The sequence below is a fragment of the Kluyveromyces marxianus genome, chromosome 3, assembly GCF_001417885.1.
Source record: "Kluyveromyces marxianus DMKU3-1042 DNA, complete genome, chromosome 3".
Taxonomy (NCBI): domain Eukaryota; kingdom Fungi; phylum Ascomycota; class Saccharomycetes; order Saccharomycetales; family Saccharomycetaceae; genus Kluyveromyces; species Kluyveromyces marxianus.
The window spans coordinates 629886-648536 of record NC_036027.1 but is presented as its reverse complement, the minus strand read 5'-3'; the positions used below and the strand labels follow the sequence as shown (position 1 = coordinate 648536).

Here is an 18651-nt window from a genome sequence, read left to right as displayed (position 1 = left end):
CAAAAAAAAAAAAAGAAATCGAAAGAAAAAAAAATGCGAGGGAGTGAAAAAAAAAGTCCTGCATCACTTGATACGTAGATGCGATTTCTTTTTGTGGAAAAGCGTTAGACGCTTTTTCTATAGTCAAAAATTTTCATGAAAATTTTCACTTTTCGTAAACTCATCACAACAATTAAAGGATTTTTGTATAACTAGTCTTCACTTTTACGCTTATTTTACAGAATTTGCTTGTTATTAGATTATGTAGATTTACGATTTTTTCTTTTAATGGCCTTTTTATTCTTGTTTGCGTTTTTATTCCTTTCTCCTTTAGTTCCTTTCAGTTATTTGTTGTAACTGTTTTAGTTTATAATACCTTTTGTTTGTTTGTTTCATAAAGGACCACGGTCAAAGTCAGCAAACTCTCTAAGGAATCATCTGTATCCTATATTTTATTTGTGCGAATTACTTTTTTGGAAAAGGAATAACTAATTCAGCATTTTTGTTTTTGAGAATAAGCCTTGTTTTTACTACTAGTCACTAATTGAGTTCAACAGTTTTCAACGGAGTCTTTAACGAATCTATAACCAGTAAAGAAGCTCTATCGATCACTGTGTGGTATTAAAAACAAAAAATTTAAAAACAAAATATACAATAAAATATACTATTAAAAAAACTACAAAAAAATGTCTGATATTACTGATAAAACTGCGGAGCAATTGGAACAATTGAAGATCAGCGGTGATCAACCTGCCCAATCGGGTAGCGCTCCATCCACCTCTGCTTCTGAAAGTGAAGTCTCCTCTGTCTCCAAGGTCGAGAACAACAACGCTTCTTTGTACGTTGGTGAATTGGATCCAAACATCACTGAAGCTTTGTTGTACGATGTTTTCTCCCCAATGGGTCCAATCTCCTCGATCCGTGTTTGTCGTGATGCCGTCACTAAGGCTTCCCTAGGATACGCTTATGTCAACTACACTGACTACGAATCCGGTAAGAAGGCCATTGAAGAGTTGAACTACGCTGAAATCAACGGTAGACCATGCAGAATTATGTGGTCTGAACGTGACCCATCTGTTAGAAAGAAGGGTTCCGGTAACATTTTCATCAAAAACTTGCATCCAGCCATTGACAACAAGGCTTTGCACGAAACTTTCTCCACCTTTGGTGAAGTTTTGTCCTGTAAGGTCGCTTTGGATGAAAACGGAAACTCCAGAGGCTTTGGTTTCGTCCACTTCAAGAATGAATCTGATGCTAAGGATGCTATCGAAGCTGTCAATGGTATGTTGATGAACGGTTTGGAAGTCTACGTTGCTATGCACGTTCCAAAGAAGGACCGTATCTCTAAGCTAGAAGAAGCTAAGGCTAACTACACCAACGTTTACGTCAAGAACATTGACCAAGAAACTACCGATGAAGAATTCGAACAATTGTTCAGCCAATACGGTGAAATTGTTTCTGCCGCTTTGGAAAAGGATGCTGAAGGTAAGCCAAAGGGTTTCGGTTTCGTTAACTTTGCTTCCCACGATTCCGCTGTCAAGGCTGTCGAAGAATTGAACGGTAAGGAATTCAAGTCTCAAACTCTATACGTTGGTAGAGCTCAAAAGAAGTACGAGCGTGCCGAAGAACTAAAGAAGCAATACGAACAATACCGTTTGGAAAAGCTTGCCAAGTTCCAAGGTGTCAACTTGTTCATCAAGAACTTGGATGACTCCATTGATGACGAAAAGTTGAGAGAGGAATTTGCTCCATATGGTACCATCACCTCTGCTAAGGTTATGAGAGACCAAGAAGGTAACTCCAAGGGTTTCGGTTTCGTTTGTTTCTCTTCCCCAGAAGAAGCTACTCAAGCTATGACTGAAAAGAACCAACAAATCGTTGCTGGTAAGCCATTGTACGTTGCTATTGCTCAAAGAAGGGACGTCAGAAGATCCCAATTGGCTCAACAAATTCAAGCCAGAAACCAAATCAGATTCCAACAACAACAGCAACAAGCTGCTGCCGCTGCTGCTGGTATGCCTGGTCAATACATGCCACAAATGTTCTACGGTGTTATGGCTCCAAGAGGTTTCCCTGGTCCAAACCCTAACATGAACGGCCCAATGGGTGCTGCTATCCCAAAGAACGGTATGGTTCCTCCTCCACAACAATTTGCTGGTAGAATGAACGCTCCAATGTACCAAGGTATGCCACCTCAAAACCAGTTCCCAAGACATCAACAACAGCATTACATCCAACAACAAAAGCAAAGACAAGCTTTGGGTGAACAATTGTACAAGAAGGTCAGTGCCAAGATCGAAGATGAAAATGCTGCTGGTAAAATCACCGGTATGATCTTGGATCTACCACCACAACAAGTCATCCAATTGTTGGACAACGATGAACAATTCGAACAACAATTCCAAGAAGCTTTGGCTGCTTACGAAAACTTCAAGAAGGAACAAGAAGCTCAAGCTTAAGTCTTGAAAGGAAAAAAAAAAAGAATTGATTTCGAACAAGAAACAGGAAATGGTTTAATGATTTCCATTTCCTAACCTTTTTTTTTTTTTTTTTGTTATTGTTGTGTCACGCTTCACATAATAAACCCCACCCCCTTATCCAGCTATACCACATCTATCCATGAATAGGAACCCTACGTCAGCGGATGTATACTAAGTTTCTCTCTTCACTTTTTACTGATTTTTTTTCTATCTTACTATTATTACTATTCTACCAGTTATATATAATACTAACGCTCTAATGGGAGGACATTAGTAGTCTTTTTAATGAAGAGGTTTTTCGCATTCTTTCACAATATTTGCTCTCCTTGGCCAACTTAACTCATTTCACCGCAACTGTGTTGACATGACGACCTGGCAAAGTATATCGAGTATATCTATCTATACGTATGTCTACTTCCGTACTCCACCCAAATATCTCTGTTCTTTTCCGCTTCAAGCTCGCGCTGAGAAAATCTAAACAAAAATCACGTGCCTTTAACAGTCTTCTTCTCTTGTTTTTATTTTATTTTTTTTTTTTTTTTTCTAGGTTCATTCCGAAGGGTAACTAACAGATTTGGAAAACCTAGCAATTGTTACAGACTAACCCTTTTAATTTATACATGTTAAATAGCATTGTGTTCATAGCATTGACCCACAGGAACTAGCAGCGCCAATTATACAAACATTCACAGTTTGAAATTTTTTGCGTGTACACTACTGCATCATAAATAAGCAACTGGCCGGCCCAATAAGCATAACAGACGAGGAGAATGGCAGCCCTTCCAAAAAGAATCATCAAAGAGACAGAAAGATTGGTAAGCGACCCAGTGCCTGGTATCACGGCAGAACCACACGAAGATAACTTACGCTACTTCCAAGTGACCATAGAGGGCCCCCAACAAAGCCCATACGAAAACGGTATCTTCAAGCTCGAATTATTCTTGCCCGATGATTATCCAATGGAAGCTCCAAAGGTAAGGTTCTTGACCAAGATATACCACCCAAACATCGACAGATTGGGCAGAATATGTCTCGACGTGTTAAAAAACAACTGGTCCCCGGCTTTACAGATCAGAACCGTTCTTTTGTCCGTCCAGGCCTTGCTTGCGTCCCCGAATCCGAACGACCCTCTAGCCAATGACGTGGCTGAGGAGTGGATCAAACACGAAGATAGCGCGATTGCAAAGGCAAAAGAATGGACCAAACTATACGCAACGCCAACTGAAACCGCAGGCGAAGCATCATCCGACTGAGCAACGAGACTCAACTGCAGATCTATTTTTTTTTTCGCGAAATTTACATACCATACTACTACTACTACTACTACTACCCAAGCTAAACTAAACTAAGTTAGGTTACACTGCACACCGCATTCCTCGGATAACAACTAGCTAACATCTGCTGTATACTCCGCTTATATAATGCCTATACAACACGATTTTCTTTACGTACGTTCCCGCCTCCTGTATACCTCTGCACATCACAGACCATGTGGCTGAAAACACAAGCCCCTCTCGCTTCCCCTGCTCGAGGCCCTTCCTTCCTTCTACTACTGCCATCATCTGCTCCAGATTTCGCTCTTTGTCTTCGCAGAAACTCCCATACCGGAATTAATAGCGCAACAAGAAAGTTTTCAAGAATAACGATTTCTAAAAAAATATAGCCAATACGAATTTAACCGCATTATATGTACTGTTTGGAAAGAGCGATGAAGCTTGAAAAAGAGAGGTAGGTTGTTGAAGTAGACCAATCGTGATCATTCAAGTGTAGAGCTTTATATCGATTGCTAGAGTTCGAGTGGAGCACAGTGAAACGATTGGGAGAGCTCGTTGAGGACCAAGTGAGTGAGCGAGTGTGTGTGTGTTCTTAATTTTTTTTTAGAGTTGCTGGTACATTTAATTTTATCTTAATTTTATTTTATTAATTACCTACAAGAAGAATACAACTTTGGATAGTGGGATAAAATTAAATTAAAATTGGCGAGGCAGTTATAACCATAGCGCACGTTTTTGTTTTTCCTGTGGTGGAATATCGAAGGTATCTCAAAGCAAGTGATAGAGAATCTGAGGTGACTTATTTTTAAGAAGTAGCGAGAAAAGTGGAGTCGGGTAGAGCCTACCAAACGTTGCTTTACTATGAGTAAAAAGGGAAAAGGTTCGGAAAAGTTTCCGGACAGGCTGCACGACGATAGTTCACCAGACTCTCCATTCAACGACAAGTTTATGTTTGAGGAGGGACAGAGGTTCCAGGGGAACCAGGATGGTAGTGGTGGTAGTAGTAGCCCGGAGGGTAAACTCCAGGGCCGACATACTTCGATTTTGAAGAATGGGCACGGGGACCACCACTTACGATTACCATCGAAGAAGAAGAACAACCACCGGATTTCGTTTGGCGATGGTATCAGAGGCGATGATGGCGAAGGGCCGGAGGGGTTCGATGGACTGAAGAATGATGAATTCGAGGAGGTGAGTTTTGAAGGCGACCAGTGGTCTTTTGACAACACACCTAATATTAAACAAGGCGAATTTGGCGATAATATCAAAGAGGAGGAAGAAGAAGAAGAAGAAGATATTGGTACAGGTACCTCTGATTCAAGTAATTCCAAGCGTGTCAAACGTATGCGTTGGGGTACCAAGAGAGATAAATCGGGTAAACCATCTATGGGAAGAGCCAAGACGCTTCGCTGGACTAAGAAGAACTTCCATAACCCATTCTCGGATGATGCTAGCCCCAACTCAGAACAGGACAGCTCTGAAGATGAGAGGGACGAAAATTACGACAGCTCCCATAGACAGCACGAGAGAAGAACCATTTATTATAACCTTCCATTGCCTCAGGAACTACTCGATGAGGACGGCCATTCCATCATAAATTACCCTCGTAATAAGATTAGAACTACAAAGTACACCCCGTTGACTTTCTTCCCGAAGAATATCGCTTTCCAATTCAAGAATGTGGCTAACGTATACTTTTTGATTTTGATTATTCTAGGTTTCTTTCAAATCTTTGGTGTGTCAAACCCGGGTTTGGCAACAGTGCCATTGATTGTTATTGTTGTGATTACTGCTATTAAGGATGCTATTGAAGATTCTCGTAGAACTATTTTGGATATGGAAGTTAATAACACCCCAACACATATCTTGAAGGGAGTGGAAAACCCAAATGTCTCAAATGATAAAGTCTCAGCATGGAGAAAATTCAAAAAGGCAAACACAAGACTGCTCTTCCGTTTCATTGATTTCTGTAAAGAAAACTTCACGGCTGAGGGTAAGAAAAAACGTGCCCAAAGGAAACGTCATGAGATGCATCAAAAAATGAGACAATCAAAAACTCCAAGGAACTCTCTAGATTCTGTTGGCTCTTACAGAAACTCAATGGAATCCGATTTCGCTGGTGACTTAACAACTCAAGACAAGGATGAACTGTGCATCTTGGATCCATCATTACCACCTTTACCTGATTGTAAGTTTGCCAAAGATTATTGGAAGAGTGTCAGTGTCGGAGATATCGTTAGAGTTCATAACAATGACGAAATCCCAGCTGATATCATTTTACTTTCTTCATCTGATTCAGATGGTGCTTGTTACGTCGAGACTAAAAACTTGGATGGTGAGACTAACTTGAAAGTTCGTCAATCTTTGAAGTGCGCTCACATGATCAGAAACTCTCGCGATATCACGAGAACGAAATTCACGGTCGAAAGTGAGGGTCCTCATGCCAACTTGTACTCTTATCAAGGTAATTTGAAATGGACCGATAGAGAAACAGGTATTGAGAAGAATGAACCTATTAATATCAACAACTTGCTTTTGCGTGGTTGCACTTTAAGAAACACAAAGTGGGCAATGGGTATTGTTATTTTCACAGGTCCTGATACCAAAATTATGTTAAACTCTGGTGTGACCCCAACAAAAAAATCTAGAATATCTAGGGATTTGAATGTTTCTGTTTTCTACAATTTCACATTGTTATTCATCCTTTGTATTGCTGCAGCTGTTGTTAACGGTGTATACTACCGAGAATCCAATACGTCAAGAAATTCTTTCGAAATGGGTAGTATTGGTGGCTCTCCAGCTGTAAATGGTATTGTATCTTTCTTTGTCGCTGTTATTTTGTATCAATCTGTTGTCCCCATATCATTGTACATTTCTATTGAAATTATAAAAACAATACAGGCTTTATTCATATACGGTGATGTCTCCTTGTACAACGAACGTTTAGATTATCCATGTACACCAAAATCCTGGACAATATCTGACGATTTGGGGCAAATCGAATATATTTTCTCTGATAAGACTGGTACTTTAACTCAGAATGTCATGGAAGTGAAGAAGTGTACTATAAATGGTGTTTCATATGGTAGAGCATATACTGAAGCTTTGGCCGGTCTCCGTAAGAGACAAGGTATAGATGTCGAAGAAGAGTCTGCTAGGGAAAAACAGGGAATCATCGAAGATAAGGAACAAATGATTACCGAATTGAAAGAATTGGCACCTAACCCTCAACTACGCCCAGAAAACGTTACATTCGTTAGTAAAGAGTTTGTTCAGGATCTCAAGGGAGCAAGTGGCCCAGAACAGAAGAAATGCAATGAGAATTTCATGTTAGCATTAGCCCTATGTCATTCCGTTTTAGTCGAACCTAGCAAAGACGATCCTGAGATTCTTGATATCAAAGCTCAATCTCCAGATGAGGCTGCCCTTGTAGGAACAGCAAGAGATTTGGGTTTCAGTTTCATTGGAAAAACGAAAACTGGTTTAGTGGTTGATGTTCAGGGTGTTAAGAAGGAATATAGACTGCTCAATGTTTTGGAGTTCAACTCAACGAGAAAAAGAATGTCGTGTATCATTAAGATTCCTTCTGAAAATCCAAACGAAGAACCTAAAGCTCTTCTAATATGTAAAGGTGCGGACTCGATTATTTATTCTAGGTTGAGTAAGAATAATGATGTTAAACTATTGGAGAGAACTGCTTTGCAATTAGAGCAGTATGCCACCGAAGGTTTAAGAACATTATGCATAGCACAAAGAGAACTTACCTGGAAAGAATATGAAGAATGGAACAAGAAGCATGCGATCGCATCTGCTGATCTCGGTAACCGTGAGGATGAAATGGAAAAAATGGCTGATCAAATTGAGCGTGAGCTAACATTGCTTGGTGGTACTGCTATTGAAGATCGTTTGCAAGACGGTGTTCCAGACTCTATTGCTATCCTTGCTGAAGCTGGTATCAAATTGTGGGTTTTGACTGGTGATAAAGTCGAGACTGCTATCAACATCGGTTTCTCTTGTAATTTACTAAACAATGATATGGAATTATTAGTTATTAAGGCTTCCGGAGACGACGTAGAGAATTATGGTGATAGTCGCGCTGAAATTGTTAGAAATTTAATCTTGAAGTACTTACACGAGAAATTCAACATGAAGGGTTCTGTTGAAGAATTGGCAGAAGCCAAGAAAATTCATGAACCACCAAAGGGAAATTATGGTGTTGTTATTGACGGTGATGCTCTAAAACTTGCCTTGAACACAGAAGACGTAAGAAGAGAATTTTTGCTCTTATGTAAGCGTTGTAAGGCTGTTCTATGTTGTAGAGTGTCACCTGCACAAAAGGCCGCAGTTGTGAAGTTGGTGAAAAACACTCTAGATGTGATGACTCTTGCTATTGGTGATGGTTCTAATGATGTTGCAATGATTCAATCAGCCGATATTGGTATTGGTATTGCAGGTGAAGAAGGTAGACAAGCCGTTATGTCTTCAGATTATGCTATTGGTCAGTTCAGGTATTTATCGAGATTAGTGCTCGTTCATGGTAGATGGTCATACAAGAGAATGGCTGAAATGGTTCCTCTATTTTTCTACAAGAATGTTATCTTCACACTCTCATTGTTTTGGTATGGTATTTACAACAACTACGATGGTTCATACTTGTTTGAATTCACCTATTTGACGTTGTTTAACTTGGCATTTACCTCTTTACCAGTCATCTTTTTAGGTGTCTTAGACCAAGACGTCAACGATGTTGTTTCATTAGTCGTACCTCAGTTGTATCGTTCTGGTATTCTCAGATCTGAATGGAACAGAAAGAAGTTTTTCTTATACTTATTTGATGGTATTTACCAATCCGTCATTTGTTTCTTCTTCCCTTACTTATGCTATTACAAGACAGGTATGGTTGCTAAGAATGGGTTAGCTCTCGACCATAGATATTGGGTTGGTATATTTGTTGCTCATATTGCGGTTCTTTCCGGTAACCTTTATGTTCTTCTACACCAGTACCGCTGGGATTGGCTCTCAACCTTGTTTATTGCCTTGTCTTGTCTGTGTATCTTTGCATGGACTGGTATCTGGTCGAGTTCGACCAACTCTGCCGAGTTCTTCAAGAGTGGTGCGCATGTATACGGTCAACCTATATTCTGGGCTGCATTGTTCGTTGGTGTTCTGTTCTGCTTACTTCCTAGATTCGCAATTGATATATTTTTGAGAACCTACAGACCCAAGGATGTGGATATCATTCGGGAATGTTGGAAACGTGGTGACTTCGACCATTACCCAGAAGGATACGATCCAACAGACCCTAACAGGCCCAAAATCAAGAAGGTTGATCCATTGTACAATAAAGATCTGGAATTTGTCCAGGTATCCACAGAGAGTATACGCACGGAAGAAATCCAGTTGGAAGAATTTTACAACCGTAGTTCGGAAAACCCAGGCAGTTTCCCCCACAACAGGCATAATAGAGGAGAATCGGTTCGTTCGTCCTTAGACGTCACAAGAGATGAAATGAGAAACTCTCACCAATTGGACAACAGATACTCTGTAGAACGCGCGCGTCTCTCTTTGGACCTACCAGGTGTCACAAGAGCGTCTACATTACTAAACGGTCATGATTAATTCAAATTATTCTTATATTGACCCAATTCTCGAGATATATCCCATCCCTCCCCGCACCATGTACACTACACATCCCCCACCCCATCCATAAATTTACGGTATTAATGACTTTCAGAAATATAAAATTTCTCACTACCCAATTAATTAGTACTATGCTTACTATACTACTATTACTACTACTACATATATATTATAACGCACATTTATCAGTCAAATATGTAAAATTAAAATAATCTCTCTTAATTGTTACAGGACGAGGCTGACACACACTAACAACACTACCCAGTGCAACGCGAAAAAGACGTTGCGGTCCTGCATACAATCAGTAACGGGTTTTTTCATGCTGGTTAGCGTAACGCTAATCACAAACAACAATGTGTCTATTCTTCCAGTCACGTGCACATATTTTGCCCTATTAGGCCTTTAATGCTGGTTTTATGCTGCGCTTAGCTGCCTACCTTGCGAAAATCCTACTTTTCAAATTTCAAAATTTCATCTCACTTTCACAGTATGCGCGCATAATAATAATAATAATGATAATAATAACAATAATAATAATAATTTTTTTTTTTCTTAATGGTTGTTCATGTTCTTTTTGACGGCTTTTTCAAAATGGCACAACTCTGTGAATTACACCACTTTCTGATTTCATTTTGTTTTCGATTTTTACATTATATATTTACTACCATAGATTTTTTATAGATGATTTTAGATCTGGAGAAAGACGATTTGAGGAGAAACCGCAAGGACAAAACTCCAGGACACAACTGTTGCTAGCGTGAAGTTAGTGCATGTGTCTGTAGTGCTTCAAATAAGAGTCGATCTATCCTCAGGTATACTACCATCTGGTCATTTTCCTTTTTTTTTTGTATTTTATTTTTCCTTCTTTCTTTCGCTCTTATTGGATTAATATAATATAAATTGGACCTGTTTCATTCGAATATAGCCTGTTGCTTTTAGGATTGGGATAATACCAGATAGAAGTGGATTATCGGTGCGCATTCACCTCTAGTTGAGTGGTATTCCTTCAGAATAATTTTTTTTTTCTGTTCATTTTTTCTGGGATTTTTAGGCTCGAATTTGGATGACCCAAATGTCAGGCTCTTCATCTGTTTCGTACAACAATGGCTCTTTCCGTTCTACTACCAATGCCAACCTTTATCTGGAGGATGCAGCACAGCTGGTTCCAGATATGGGTTTAGGCTTTGGCTCAGCGTACAATGAAGATGGTAAAGGGAAAAAAATGGTGATGCAAGGATCTCATGCAGGCACGCATAACACTATCCAGCCTACTCTGAACGACTTGAATCCGCCTACTACTTCTTCCCAGCTGCAGTACAGTCCTACAATGTCTTTGAAAGGTGGAAAGGGCACCAACAAAGTTAATATTATGGCTAGCCCTGTCCAAATCAAGCTGAGTGAACCTCCTTCTGCACGTGAGAATAAGAATTCTCGCGCATCAAAGTCCAAGAAAAACGGTGCAAATGGCAAGAACGAAATGGTGTTCGTCAACTACTCGGTCCAAGATACTGTTGAGAATCAAAAGAAGAAGAAACAATCCAAACGAGATCGCATGCTGAGGATTTTCACTGGTAGTAATAACAGTAATGCCGCAATGTCCAAAGGAATTTCAACTCCTCAATCCAGCGGCAGCAGCAGCAGCACAATGACACTGCCAGCGCAGCCGCAACTACCTCACTCAGCTCCAGCATCTGCTACAAAGAGAAGTTACGCGTCGTTTTTGAAGTACCATCGTTCTTCCTCGAACAGCACACCGACTCAGGCTGAGAGTTTCGCAGAAGTTGTTCCAAAGTCGGAACCAATTCCCAATGGCCAGAAGCCAGCTCTTACCAGATCAGCAAGCTCGAGTGTAGCATTGATAAGAAACAATGGAAGATGCTCTCTATCTCAATCGGCTATGAAACTCGGTAAAAGCCATGAACACTTCGAAAAAATGGATCTTCTAAAATTCAACATGGCGAAAAACTCGGGTTCCGGTAGCGCATCATCCCAAACTCCACCGAATTATTTGCATAGATCTAAGAGCAATTCAAACTCAGAATTGAGAAGGGTGCCAACTGGGTCTATGGATGCTTCAACTACTTCTTCTATTCCTTCAGCCTCCTCGCTCTCAAACATCCCAACACCCACGATGGCTAGAGTTTATAACCCAAAACAACAATTTAACCCCGATGAGGAAGAGTTCGATCATCATTACCTGGAACCATATCAAGAATATGACAACTTCTCATCATCAGCATCATTGCAACCGTCTGGGGATACTCCTGATTCATTATCAACTTTTTTCACTGACGAAAATGATGCTTCGGTGGCTTTTAGTAAATTATTCACAAGGAAAAGAACAAATACTGGCGGGTCCATTAGTTCTACACTTTCCCTCCAAGCGACACAACCGGCATTTCCGCACTTAGATAGAAACCCAAGCAATAATTCTGTGCCCTCATTTCGTCATTCCCCAATTAGATCCTCCTCCCAAAGCAGAACAAGATCAAATACTAGAAATTCTAGTCAAAGACTTTCTAGAGACCTTACAACTCTGCAATTATCTTTGAAGAACTCATCTGGTGATTCTAGTGATGGTCCGGGTATGGAATCCTTTTTGGATACCAATAGTAAATCTGGAAGATTATCTCATAGGAAAAAACAGGAATCCATATCAGATATGGCAAAGTATCACAACAGCCAAGGAACTATGCTAAATTACGCATCTGCAAATAGTACAACTTCTATGTCGTCTTCATCGTCTACTCCTGGAACAACAGAAAGTACACTAATGCAGTTCTCCAAACCATCCCAGCAACAACAGCAGTTTTCGGTTCAAAGAGAAAACTCATTGGAAAATGATTTGGCTGACGAAGAGGAACAGTTTTACTTTAAACCTGTCATCCGCGAGGATGAAGAATACGAATCAGCTATTAACACAAGTGCTTCCAGTAGTCATATGGGTGTCTCTTCAACAACTACTATATCTACGAGGCAAACTGCGCCTGAAATAGCTGAGTTTAAGCAACCGTTCTCCACATCAAACGTAACCAAAGAGGAGGGGCAAAATATCTACGCCCCAAAGAAGAACTCTGCTGGCGAAACGATGGCAGAAAACAAACAAACTGGCTGGGATCAACCTAATGAATTATTCAATAACTACATTGATTTCAACTACGAAGAAATTCCCTCGTCCCAGTTTTTGAATGAGAACGGGAACTTACTTCACCAGGTTTTTAATTCAAATAATGACACCTCAACAATCACTTCTGGTATGAACATATCTCCAATTACTATTACAGGGGCAAACACTTCACAGGATGAGGTGGCTAGTTTTGCACCTAAGACTCATCAAGTCTATAACTCAAATCTGTCATTTCAATCTAGGGTTATGAACGATATCGATCGTCTTGCTCATGGATTTAACATATCTGATTTTCCAAATGAAAAAGTGAATGACTGAAATTTTGATTGATATTAGTATAAATCAGCTGAATCAGAATTCTCTTATTTTATTTCGTCCCATAAAACATCAATAACTGTGGTTCACAATAGGTTTTCTAATCAAACAGAACATTTATATTGTTGATGACCAAAAAGCCTTATTTATTTAAGACAATCCCAATTCCCTTTGCATTCTTTTTCAGTTATTTTCTCTTCCTATAAGTTTATCATTGACTTTAAACTTAGTTTGCTAACTACCGGTAAAAAATCTCTTACCGTGTATATTATTCACAGCGACACTTTCACTTTCACATTACACTAACTGATTCTATATTTTTTCGATAACGTAACAGTCTTCACTTTACCATATAAATATTAAGAAAAAAAATTTGACCTAACCTAAAAAATCCCATGAATTAAATCATTTTAAGACATAACATTTTGTCTATAATATCTTTTATTCTATCTACCAAATACCTATTAGCTTTTATAGGGGCTTTAATCAATGTCATTAACGATTATAACATATATATGTTATTAAAATGCAAAACTTAACAAACAGCTACATGTTCTATGTTCTATAAGTGCTTTAAAGTGTATGGAGTTCAAGGAAGTTCGATTATACTATTGATGTTTTCGATGAAATATTGCTTCGATTTGTCTGGATTATTTAATTGCCATTTTAACACATCATCCATGGTTTTTGACATCCATACACCTGGTTTTTTGTTTAACAACTTTGCCAATTCTTTACCATTGACTATATGCTTCAAGGAATAAACGTCGGCTAGGTCACGATCATGAACTAATTTGTAGAAGTGGTCAAACCGAGAAGTCGATTCTATGCCATTGCGTAGATATTCAAGGCACATATTATAGAAATGAACCATTTTCCAAGGTTCTCCAAATTTAATTAAGGCGAAACCAAGTTCTGATCTCTGCATTGTTTCTGCGTTTGCAATCAATTGATGATAGATGTCCTCAGATTCCACGCAAGTGATGACATTATTCACTTGAGCATTAGGATAATTTATACCTTCTTTTACTATTACACCAGCCAAAGGGATTTGGTTTTTTGGTTTTGCTGGGTCTGGTCCTGTAAGGCCTTTGAATCCACATAAAACCAATGACAAGATAAGCGGTTCCTGAAATTCCGGGAAGAGACGTGCGAACAATTCGTGATTTGATAAAAGATTTGGAATGTGATCCACTAATTGTTTAAGATGTGAGTCTAACGATGCATACACGGTTTCAATTTTCGGAGATGTTGTGCTGCTGGAGAAAATGACACTGGACATATTAGCTCCCTGGATCAAGTCTAGTGCATAAAAAGGGTTTTCCGAAGTAAAAGTTTTGTGTAGTTCCGTGTAAATACGACTCTTGGATATTTTTTGATTGAAAGAGACGTGTATATCTTTATCCTTCATCGCCTGGTATGTTTGTTCCTCTATTTTAAAGTTAAACCTGGAAGCAAATCTGATGAGTCTAAGGACACGCAATGGGTCGTCTATAAAGGTCTTTTTGGGGGGCAACGGTGTACGCAAGATGCCATCGTTAAGATCGCGGATCCCCTTTTCGGTGAAGTCCTCGATTTTATCTTCAGTGATGTTGTAAAACATAGCGTTTAGAGTTGCGTCTCTTCTCATGGCATCTTCGTAAGGTGTTCCAAATTCGACTTTTGGGATTCTTGATTCCATTGTGTATTCTTCTGATCTCAAGTTCACAAAGTCGACAGGAACACCGAGTAGTTTCGTGGTGCAAGTCTCCAAATGTTTTGACTTGGAGGGGTTTTTGTTGATGGTGTTCAACGAATGTGTCTGCAACCCACGCTCGTTCAAAAATTCGCACAATTTCTCAGCAAACTGTTCCCCGGTCATGCTATTGACAGCAATATCGAGATCGTTGGACTCGTTTCCAAGCAGTTTATCACGAACCCAGCCTCCTGTGATTCTGGCCGTTAACGGCTCTTCGCTGGCGTGCAGGGCATTATACTGCGAACAAAACTCTTTTACCAACGAGCATATTTCAGATTCGACCTTGTTCAATTGGATCTTGGTGCCAATGCTGGCCATCTTGAGCATGCTTATGGCTGAGTGCGATTCTGTAATTTACAGTGTCAGTGATACGCTCGCCGTACAGCTGGGTGCATGCACCAGGCAATGCCAAAGATGATAATAATATGCGATAGTATGATATATGTTTTGTATAGAGATGAGGTTCATGTGCTGTGAGGCCTGAGCCGGTGGGGAGGGTAACGCAGAAGAAAAAACATCAAATCGTCTTGGCAAAGTAGGGGAACAATGCACGCAGCAGGGGAGCAACAGAGAAAGGGGAACAAAACAGCACAGCGCGGGCACAGCGAGGGCACAGCCAGCAGCCCACACCACTAGACGCGTGTATGTACGTATGTATGAATGAATGTAGATGTGTATATGCTTCGTTCGGTGTCGGTATGAATATCCCACGTGACCACACGCCGTACATCACATATGCCCATTTCTTTTTTCTTCTTTTCCCCAGCTACTCCATTCTTTAACGCATTTTTTTTCTTCCCAGGTTTTCTTGAAAAAAAAAAAAGAGTCGGAAAAAAAATCAAGAATTGAAACTGTTTTGGGGGTTTTTCGTTAAAAGTACCTGAAGAAATAGACTTTTTTTCCATTCAACTATATCACAGAATAAGTGAAAAAAAAGCGAATGTGGAGTGTACATCACAAGTGGTTGTCAGCACGTTTGAAAAATTTATGAACAAACAGTAGAGGCGAGCTCTTGTTTCGAGTTTTTGTACTGGGTTTAGGAAGGTCTCTTATAGAGAGAGCAGTTGCATTTTTTTTTTTTTTTTTGTTTTTGAAAAGAAAGAAATTTTTAAGGTCATCTCATCTTGAAGGTTTTGAAAAGACCAAACCCTTTTTTTTTATATCAAGCTTTAGCTTTTTGACAGTTTGGAAAAGAGAGAGAGAGAAAGCGAGTGTAATAGGAACAGCATCGCTTGGCAAGGTTTTCATCTCAGGAAGAGGGCGTTATAGTTGTAGTATTTTATTTTATTTTATTTGATTTGAAGGAGAAGCGTCAAGTGGGATAGGTAGGTGATTCATTTTTGTTCATTTGCTTATACGTTGGTTCCCCTTTTTCTTTTTAGAAATAAAATTTGCTTCGAAGCTGGAGCTGGAGAGAGGCATCACTGATACATTGTGAACCAGTATGGCGTATGTTCCGGACCATTACGAGGGCTCAGTGCCTGTTTTCAAGCCAGATCATGCGACGTTTCAGGATTTTTACAAGTTCATGACGGAAGTAGACAAGTATGGGCTGAAGTCAGGGATCATAAAGATTATTCCACCGAAGGAGTGGTTGGACGAGGTGCAGTATCCGCCATCTGCGGAGACGCTTCAGAAAATTCGGATCAAGACTCCGATCCAGCAGCATATCAGCGGTTCTAAAGGTGTGTTCATGGTGCAGAACGTCGAGAAACCGAAGTCGTACAACATCATACAGTGGAAGCATTTATCGCAGGATTACAAGCTGCCGGAAGGCCGTCATTCGGCCAAGACCTCTGGCAGCACCGAGGGTCCAACCACGGCTGGTGGGGCCACGGCTGGTGATGCCACTGCTGCTGAAAAGTCGCAGCAACCGTCCGAAGAACACACCAGCAATAAGATGAGGTCGAAGAGCCTGGACTCCTTCACACTGCAGGATTTCGAGTCCTTTAGAGAGCATTTCAACTGTGACAATCTAGAACAGTTTGACGATGAACAGCGGATCGAGTTCTTGGAGAACTATTACTGGAAAACTCTAAATTTCACAGAGCCAATGTACGGTGCTGATAGCCTGGGTTCTCTTTTCGAAGACTCGGTCAAGGATTGGAACGTTTCGTCCTTACCAAGCATCCTAAATTACTTGGATGAAAAGGTTCCTGGCGTGAACGAGTCATATCTCTACGCGGGTTTGTGGAAAGCTTCCTTTGCATGGCATCTCGAGGATCAAGATCTATACTCGATAAACTATATCCATTTCGGAGCACCAAAACAATGGTACAGCATTCCGCAAGAGGATTCGGAGAAGTTCTACAACTTCATGAAAGAACTATTCCCAGAGGAGTCTAAAAACTGTTCCGAATTTCTTCGCCACAAGATGTTCCTCGTAAGTCCTAAATTACTCCAAAGTAATGGTATACGATGCAATCATATCGTACATCGTCAGCAAGAATTCATTGTGACATATCCTTACGGATACCATGCTGGCTTTAATTACGGATATAACATGGCAGAGTCAGTGAATTTCGCACTACAGTCGTGGCTGGATATTGGAGCAAAGGCTAAAAAGTGTATGTGTATAGATGATGCGGTTGGAATTAATGTTGAAAAACTAAAGGCAAACTATCTCAACGCAAAGGAGAAGAAACTCGAGAATGGTAAAGTGAAAGAAGAGGAGGATAGCGAGAAAACTCAGGAAGAGGCAAAGGAAGAAAACCCGCCTTTGAAAAAGATCAAGATTGGCTCAGAAACCAATAAACTTCTAGACTCTGCAAAATCAACTCCTGACTTTTTGGCTAAATCGCAAACAGATGCATTGGAAGACAAACCAACTTTAGATGGTTTGAACGGCAATAATTCAATTAGATCAGGAACCCCTAACAGCCAAAAGACGTGGATGTATGGGACAGGAAGTAAAAGGGACGGTGCGTTTAATAATGGCTCATCAATATCTAGGGTTTCTTCCCCACTCCTGTCTAGAATGATGGATTTGTCCCATATAGTTGAACCAACGCTGGAAGATCCTACTCTGAAATTCAAAAAAAAGCAATCGCAGTTCATGCCTTTGTCTATGGCTCAACAACAGGCAATTTATCCGCCAACTCAAAACCCCATGCCTGCGCCTCCTGTCCAAATGTCACCATCTGACACCTCATTTTTTTCCCCTGCGCATGATCATGAAGATAATTTGATTGCATTATCATTAGCATCCATGGCAAACTCCTCGCCATCATTCAACCAACTTCCACCACTTAACATATCAAACCCAAGACCATACTCACCAATATTACAAGATTCCATTTTATCACCAAGACCTTCTTACAACTCTAACGTTCTATCTTACGGACAAGCTGGAAACACCAAATCTCCTTTGGGAAGTTTTGGTTCTAATTCTCAACTGCCGTTCATTAAAAGGATACAGTCTCCTAACAGAGTCACACTTAATATATCCAGAGAGTCGTCCAGGTCGCCTGTGTCTCTGAGTGGTTTATATGGTACATCTAATCCTATGATGGCACCAGTCCCACACCCTTACCAATCTAGTCAAACAAGTACTTTGAACCAAGTTTCAACGGCAGAAAGATCTCCTGCGGTAACGCCACCTAGTTCACCAAGTAAATTGAAGGCTTCCAAAAAGAGATCAGCCAAACAAGCAAAGGCTAAGCAAGAACCAGATTCACCTACATCATCGTTATCTCAAACTAAAATAAACGACGAGGAAATAATGTTTTTGGATGATGGTTCTAAAGTTTATGTATGCCAAGAGTGTTCAAGACAATTCTCCTCGGGACATCACCTCACTAGACACAAAAAATCAGTACATTCGGGAGAGAAACCGCACTCCTGTCCAAAGTGTGGTAAGAAATTTAAAAGACGTGATCATGTTTTGCAACACTTGAACAAAAAAATCCCTTGTGTGCCTGATAACGACGATGCAGCAAAAGCGGGTGGTTAAACGATATCTGTTTTAGATTCTATTTGTATTATTAAAAAAAAAAAACACTTCAAAATTAACTATACTCAAGGACATTTGATAGAAGGTAAAGTATTCACCTGTGTGGAATCATTATGATATGGATTATCGGATAGTATCATATTCAG

The 18651-nt window shown here is 40.0% G+C and overlaps 6 protein-coding genes across 6 annotated transcripts; 5 read left to right on the top strand and 1 right to left on the bottom strand.

The window, feature by feature from the left end:
• Window positions 1-665: 665 nt before the first annotated feature.
• On the top strand, window positions 666-2438 carry PAB1 (polyadenylate-binding protein; the record flags this gene model as incomplete). The annotated part of the gene is made up of 1 exon (XM_022818802.1): window positions 666-2438. The coding sequence occupies one exon, from the start codon at window positions 666-668 to the stop codon at window positions 2436-2438; it is 1773 nt and encodes a 590-aa protein (XP_022675433.1).
• Window positions 2439-3229: 791 nt separating this feature from the next.
• Window positions 3230-3712, top strand: UBC13 (E2 ubiquitin-conjugating protein UBC13; the record flags this gene model as incomplete). Its single annotated transcript, XM_022818801.1, has 1 exon — window positions 3230-3712. One exon carries the CDS (start codon window positions 3230-3232, stop codon window positions 3710-3712), a length of 483 nt encoding a protein of 160 aa, XP_022675432.1.
• Window positions 3713-4594: 882 nt separating this feature from the next.
• On the top strand, window positions 4595-9352 carry DNF1 (aminophospholipid-translocating P4-type ATPase DNF1; the record flags this gene model as incomplete). Its single annotated transcript, XM_022818800.1, has 1 exon — window positions 4595-9352. One exon carries the CDS (start codon window positions 4595-4597, stop codon window positions 9350-9352), a length of 4758 nt encoding a protein of 1585 aa, XP_022675431.1.
• A 1084-nt stretch (window positions 9353-10436) lies between these two features.
• Window positions 10437-12818, top strand: BCK2 (Bck2p; the record flags this gene model as incomplete). Its single annotated transcript, XM_022818799.1, has 1 exon — window positions 10437-12818. The coding sequence occupies one exon, from the start codon at window positions 10437-10439 to the stop codon at window positions 12816-12818; it is 2382 nt and encodes a 793-aa protein (XP_022675430.1).
• Window positions 12819-13404: 586 nt separating this feature from the next.
• Window positions 13405-14880, bottom strand: CCA1 (tRNA adenylyltransferase; the record flags this gene model as incomplete). Its single annotated transcript, XM_022818798.1, has 1 exon — window positions 13405-14880. The coding sequence occupies one exon, from the start codon at window positions 14878-14880 to the stop codon at window positions 13405-13407; it is 1476 nt and encodes a 491-aa protein (XP_022675429.1).
• Window positions 14881-15997: 1117 nt separating this feature from the next.
• On the top strand, window positions 15998-18505 carry RPH1 (DNA damage-responsive transcriptional repressor RPH1; the record flags this gene model as incomplete). Its single annotated transcript, XM_022818797.1, has 1 exon — window positions 15998-18505. The coding sequence occupies one exon, from the start codon at window positions 15998-16000 to the stop codon at window positions 18503-18505; it is 2508 nt and encodes an 835-aa protein (XP_022675428.1).
• Between the last annotated feature and the right edge of the window lie 146 nt (window positions 18506-18651).